Raw genomic sequence first — 7,134 nt, 5'->3', positions numbered from 1 at the left:
TTGAAAAAAATAAAAATAGTGATTAATCAAATCATTAGCATTATAACAAACAAAATAAGAAAAATAAAATAATCTTCAACAGATTGAGACTTAAAACTTAAGGGCATTTAATTGATCCTTAAAATAATAACTCAATGAAGTAAAAGTTATAAATGAAACACATAAATTTAGATTTAGAGCCTTACCTTTAATTGTTGAGGCCTATTAAGAATTTTTGGTTAATTTTTTTTAAAACCTACCATTATGCTCTATTTTTGTGCTTGTTGGGATTAGTTTGTTGGGGGCCTGTGCCCCCTACAAGTATAGCGTGCATCCGCCGGTGCAAGTAAGCGCTTGGTAAAGCGCCCGTTATACATAATAATAATTATGTTGTCTTAAAGACACGTTGTAAACAACGTCATGGCTTCATCGTGACACGTCGTCACGTCACGCTGCACCTTCCCCTCACGTCGTTTAGAACGTCGATTAAAAATGGGCGACAACAGTATTAAGAAAATAAGAAACGCATATGACCTTTCAATATAATAGCACCCAAAAAAAACAAACATAATTACAGATCTACAAAGTTACTTAACAAAATTCATGCATAACAATTAACAAACCCTCACATTCAACGTGGCTTTACGTAACTTCCCATCCTCACCACGATCCCATCGATATCACGAACATACCCAACCTTCTGTCCCCACTCTTTCTCCTCCGGCTGGCACACCGCCTCCGCCCCATTCTCCACCGCCCTCTGCAATTCCATCCAACAAATCAAACATACAGATCCATAGTATCGTCATTGATTATATAAATCTAATTCTTCCGTTGAACAAACAATATATCAAACACCTTGAATGCAGCATCAACGTCTGCATAAGCAAAGCAGACCTCAAGTTGATTCCTTCTTTTTTTTACTAGCTCCTGAACCTCGCCGGTCAGATCGTCGGTTTCATGTTGATGTAACGGCGTAAATGCTATTGTTGTCGGTCCACTTTGTAGTTCGCCCCATCTATATACCACCAGCTTTCAATTCCGACTTCGATCTTATATATCGGTTTGTTTTCGAAGGTTTTGATTTGATATCGTACGAGATTTAGACAGAACATTAATCATGCATAAGAATCGAGAAATTATAAGATCGATTATTTACCTGTGAGAATCGTCTAATCGACGAACGGTGTAACCGAACGCCTTACCGTAAAACTCGACGGATTTCGCCACATCCTTCACGTAGACCACCGTGTATGCGTACTCCGGGTTCAGATTTGATGCCATTTTGATCGAATTTCGAGTTTTTGTATTTTTTTTCTTGATTTGTTGTATTTTACGTCCAATTTATAGAGAGATCGATAGAAGGAGAGACGGAAATAAGGAATTAATGAGACGGATCGCCGGATCGGTAGTGATGACGTGCCGGAACGACACGTGGAGAACTTCTAGACTTGCTGTGTGTACACGTGGCAGTCTATCACCGTGATTTCTAGTGACTGGTGAGTTGTCCTCGTTACTGGGCCAATGGGCCGTTAGCCATAAGATCGTCACCAGGGAGGCCCATGATTTATGAACTGGGCCAGCAGCTACGCTAAATTTGAATTAATTACTTACAACTTACAAGATATTTAATAAATTAATTTGAGTAAATTACATGTTTAGTCCAATAGATATATATATTTGTAATGGTGCTTGTCCTTTTTAAAAAATTATACGAATCGTGTTTTCGTAGTTACATTTTTAAACGTCTGTCACGAACATCTGTTATCTCTAACTGTTAAAAAAAATGAACGAATGAATGACTAATGAAGATATTCACAAGAGAATCTGATGCTTATGATGGTGAACAATGTAATCAAGGTCATTGGTTTCTTTTAGTTGATCGTGTTTCATTTTTAAAGTTCTTAAACTTAATATGTTTGTATTCTTTAAGGAATTAACATTAAAGCTTTAACATACATTTTAGCCCCTCTCGGTACAATTTAGCATTGCACAAGTAACCATCTGATTGAGGAAGGAAAATTTGGTCATAACTTGGATCACTTATTGTTGTTTGCTCAACAAACCCAAGTTGTATATGAGTGTATTGACCATAACTAGAAGCCAAACCTGATTATTCATATAGATGTATCATCATATCAGCTTTGTGGTAAGCTGAGTTGTACCATATCGTCTATATGGATGTTGGGCAGGTCTTGGTTAGCTTCACAATAGCCATTACCATAACACTAAGGTGGACTCTAGGTATTGTATATGCAATTATTTAGTAATAAAAAAGAAAGCCTTCTCCTTTATATTAAACGAAAATGCAGGGGAAGAGTATATATAGATCCTTGGATATTCAATTAACAACACACCCCTTCTTTCAAATTTAAGAAACTTGTTTTAACTGTTCCTTTTACTTTGTGAAGTTTTCTTTTGACAGTTCTAACTACGTTTTTGGTGATGGTAAAGACGTAAAAATTTACATTGCAATATTTAAATGAGAAGTTGTATTTATACAAATCTATAAAATTTTTAATTGTTGTTTCTTAGATTTAGATGATGCTTTAACAGAAGAGTCGGATAACAATGATGTCAGTTCACCATATCAATCAAGAACCTGGACACCAAATGTAGGGGATATGTTTAAGCCAATTGTTGGAACAAAGTTTGGAAATTTGAAAGATGCATTTGAGGCTTACAAAAAGTATTCTTCAGCAGCAGATTTTGATGTTAGAAAGTCTACACAGAGAAATGATAGGAAAGGCATGGTGCAAAGAAAGTCATTTGTTTGTAGCAAAGAAGGTATAAAGAAGAGAGCATCATATAATACCTTGGAAGGAATTTCCAAGAAAGACAAATGGTTATAAATAGATCAAGATTTAGGAATGAAAGCAGTAATAGAAGTTGTTTTCGAGAGTGCAAATCATCGACTTTGTATGTGGCATATAATGAATAAACTTCCTTCAACGGTATGCACTTAAGTTTGACCCGTGTGTAGTTTAACACTCTATTTACACTTAACTTCATGCAAATTACATAAATCTTCATAACAAACTTACTTTGTAGTTCCAATATTGTAAGTCAAGTTGCTATCAATTAAATTTGAATTAAGTTTTGTTGATCTCAGATTCAAGTCTATAACATGATTAGATCAAGATCAAGAACATTGAAAATGATTCAAGTATGATGGCAAGTGTATTGGTGTAGAGATCAAAGTACAAAGTGTTCTTGAGCTCTCAAATGTCTACGCATTTGAACTTTCGTGCCCACAAGGGGATTTTTATTCTTCCTTGGATTTGAACATGAGACCTACTGGTACATTTAACATTTGGAGTCAATCTCAAACCAATCAGGCACCACCTTTGTGGTTAAACCTTTTTTTATTATGCCTCATATATTTTCTCTGTATGTCATTTTATATTTTCATCTATATTTTTATCAAACGTGATTAGTTTCTCAACTAAGAACTAGTTTATCAATTAATAATTAACTTATCAACCAATTTATCAAATATAAACAAACAACATACTTAAAAACATATACAACAGATTCTCTAAAATGAAGAATATGATTATTTTGAGCAATTTTTTGTTGCAACAGAACATGAAACTGTACAAATTTAGCGAACTTTCTAGAAATGATTATTATGAAAAATGTTTTTTATTGTTTTCACATCAATAAATATTAAATGCTTTTGATAGTGAAATAATATTTTATTAAATTATATAATATTTTTAATAATATAATTAATATTATAATTTTAATAATCTATACTAAATTATAAAGTATTTGACAAAAAAATTCTTAAAAACCATTTTTTATGCACAAAGTACTGTTTATTGATGCATATTACTTAAAATTTAAGATTACAAGTAAATTGCGCATAAGTACAACTTATTAGAGTTCCATATTTGAATTTGTGTAACTAATTGCAGATAAACATAATCAAATACTAGATAAACATCCCATTTTAAATATACAAAATCTAAAATATAATTAAAATAATCATTGAGTTCTAACAGAATACTTAATTATTATCTTATAAAAAATATTATTAAATCTAAATTAAATTTCTTTGTTACTAAACGTAAATTAAATTATAATTAAAAAATGAATTAAGAAAATTACACAAAAACACAAGAATTTAAAAAAAAATTAATTTGATACTGATATCGATATATTTTTTTTCAAATTTTTATGATATTTTCAAATTTATATTTTAGTCAAAAATAAAAACATTATCGTTTTCTCAAAACCAAATAAAATTGTATTATATCGACATAAAAAATAAATAAAACGAAACACTGAAATTAAGATATATCTCGATGTATTGCTCGAATACCCCCTTCTAGTAATAATAAAATGTTTGAGTTGGATATACTTTTTTTAAAAGATTTTGAATTTTTTATTTTTTCAGTTTAAAGAAATTTAAAGAATTTGTAAAAAAATTATACGTATAATTTTTATGTATAAAATAATTGTGAAAATGCTGAGTGGATATGTTTGTGGTTAACAAGGACTTCAGCATCCACATCGGCATTGGCCATTGGCGTGTCATGCCACCCACAAAACAACCGTGGGACCCACCATCACCATGCACAGACGTGGAGAATTGTGTGTGACCTTTCAGATTCTCAATACATACTACACCTTTTTCCTCCTACCCTATTTTAACTCAAGTTTAGAGTAAATTACATATTTGATATACTTCTCGTTCATTATCAATTTTAGTTTTTATTTATCTTACCTTATAAATCAGATTTATTAAAAGTCTTAAAATAATTTTTAATGTACAAAGTACTATATATTTATGCACAAAGTTTTAAAAACAACTCATAATGCTTCAAGTACTACTACTTTATGCATTCAGTCTTAAAATCTCTTAATATACAATTAAAAAGACATACAATACAAGTTTATGCACACTATTGTCATTGTTTTTCATGTTCCTAAGATACTTTTGACACATTTCACTCATGTATTTACCCTCTCACACCTCTATGTCTTCTCCTCATCCCCAAGGTGATATTCAAAATGATATTCACCATGAGTTATTAAAAGTTTTTTTCATTCATATCTCATTCAATTGCTCTAGAACTCTCGGTCTCGCTCTCGATCTTTTGATTCTTTACTCTTGGTGTAAAGCAAACACATTTGTTGAGTCGTTTAAAAATGTTGGATTTTAAATATATTGGATTTTAAACTGTCATACAATTTTTTTCATCGATAGACTGTAATTGAAACCATAACTTTTATTTATTCAAATCGTATTAATATGTTTGTGGATATGTTTGTGGTTAACAAGGACTTCTAGCATACAACATTGAAGGCATATGTACAGTTTGGATTGCATTTAAAGAAATATAATAATTAAAACTCACCGCCCCTTTTTCCTCCCCCACCACGCACTACTCGGGCAGTCACTCACCATCGCCCTTCCTCCTCCTTTATGTTTATCTTCTCGGACGACCCCTGCATCTTAACTCATTGCAATCCTTAGATACCGTTTAAAGGTTTGAAGCTTTTAATCCATGGATGTAACTTAGGAATACAAACCACACACAGAGTTTTTCTGTCATGCTTGAAGAACATCTTTGTCATCCTCGCTTCTCACCTTTAAATCAATCATTTTGTTTTCAAGATTTTGTTTTGTCGTTATTTTTTGTTTGATTTTGATTTATGTTCATCAAAATTTAGTGGCTTGAAATATGGACTTTCGAGTATGGAATCATAGAGTTCTTGAGATTATCGGTGAGTGGCCACCACCACCTGAAGCAACAAACCACACATAGGGGCGGGCCTACATGGAAATGAAGGGCATGAAAGGTACATGTAAGGGCCCTAAGGGTGCATTTGGTACGTTGGACAGGGTGGGACAGGACAGGACATAACATAATTGTCCTATGTTTGGTGTGGTTTTATGTGGGACTAACTAGAACAAACTAGAACAAGGGTGGGACAAGGTTGTCCACCATTTACCCATGGAACTAAGTAGAACAAGAAACTTTTTACCACTTTACCCTCAAAAACCTCATACGCATACCTTCCTTCTTCCCCTTCACTCTCCTCTCCTCTCCTCCATCGCTTCCACCGCTCAACCGGTGACCGGTGGCGGCGACTTCCGATGGCCGCCGCTGCTGCTTCTCCGATGGCCACTGCTGCTGCTTCTCTGATGGCCGCCGCTGCTTCTCCCGATGGCCGCCGCTGCTGCTTCTCCCGATGGCCGCTGCTGCTTCTTCCGATGGCCGCTGCTGCTTCTTACAGCAACTACATCACGAATTTGAAGAAACTCTTCAAATACCTTTCTTCTTGTTTCATGCAAGTAAGGAATTATATTTTGATGGTGGTTTCGTATTCGATTTCGCCAACAACTTGATTAATTGAAGTACTTATTAGGGATTTTAATGAAGTATTATGATTTATTTCGAGAGTTTACATTGATTATGATTGCTGAATGTTGTTGTTGATGAATTATAAAGGCTGTAGTGGTAGTAGGACCAGTGTTACCAGAATGCATTTCGTAGTGAAAAAACACTAAACAGCTCACTGGGGGTAAATTGGTCATTTTAACCAGTTCTATCATGTCCTGTCCTGTCTTACCAAACGCTTAACAGCTGTCCTGTCCTGTCTTGTCCCATCATGTCTGCACACCAAACGCACCCTAAAAGTACACCAACTTTATTTCCTTGTTTGCCCTTAAATTTTATGAAGCTAAAGTAAAACACACAAGTTTATGGTGGGCAGGGTTGGTAAATGTTGTCATGTTATGGTCCTTGACGTAAGTTTAAATCTTGTGTTTGACAATTTTTTTCTTGTTTTTAATTTAATTTTTTAGAAGAAAAGGTAAAGAGAAGGGTCTAACAGAATATGTTGCATGACAACATATGTACATACGTACGTACATACATACATACATACATACATACATACATATGGGACGTTTCATTTACAAATCATGCAATTCTAACAAACTTTACAAACCAATCTTAGCCGTCCATCTAGTCTAATAAATATCTGATTTTATTTTGTTTTCTAATCTAAAGCCACGATCATGAATAGACGGTGGTTGTGGAGGTGGTGGAAGAGGTTGTTGTAGTAGAAGAGGAGGTGGTGGTGGCCACCGATGGTGGTGGTGGCCACGACTACCAGTGGTGACCACACCCCCACCAT

General features: G+C 34.0%; 1 protein-coding gene across 1 annotated transcript; it reads right to left on the bottom strand.

The window, feature by feature from the left end:
• Positions 1–381: 381 nt before the first annotated feature.
• On the bottom strand, positions 382–1,274 carry LOC112518686 (uncharacterized protein Mb0911c). The gene is made up of 3 exons (XM_025126466.1): positions 1,139–1,274; positions 838–997; positions 382–739 (listed from the first exon to the last, which is right to left on the bottom strand). The coding sequence occupies exons 1-3, from the start codon at positions 1,261–1,263 to the stop codon at positions 611–613; spliced, it is 414 nt and encodes a 137-aa protein (XP_024982234.1). The 5' UTR covers positions 1,264–1,274; the 3' UTR covers positions 382–610.
• Positions 1,275–7,134: the final 5,860 nt, after the last annotated feature.

This window comes from Cynara cardunculus (genome assembly GCF_001531365.2).
Source record: "Cynara cardunculus var. scolymus isolate 2C chromosome LG 9, CcrdV1, whole genome shotgun sequence".
NCBI classification, from domain to species: Eukaryota; Viridiplantae; Streptophyta; class Magnoliopsida; order Asterales; family Asteraceae; genus Cynara; species Cynara cardunculus.
Note: the sequence above shows the minus strand (reverse complement) of the source record. Positions and strands in the feature narration are given on the sequence as shown.

Excerpts from the sequence above, each read along its gene's own strand:
- LOC112518686 (XM_025126466.1), bottom strand. The coding sequence starts at position 1,263 with ATGGCATCAAATCTGAACCCGGAGTACGCATACACGGTGGTCTACGTG. Across the intron at positions 998-1,138 it reads CGATTAGACGATTCTCACAG|ATGGGGCGAACTACAAAGTG; the intron begins GTAAATAATCGA and ends GGTGGTATATAG. Across the intron at positions 740-837 it reads ACGTTGATGCTGCATTCAAG|AGGGCGGTGGAGAATGGGGC; the intron begins GTGTTTGATATA and ends ATGGAATTGCAG.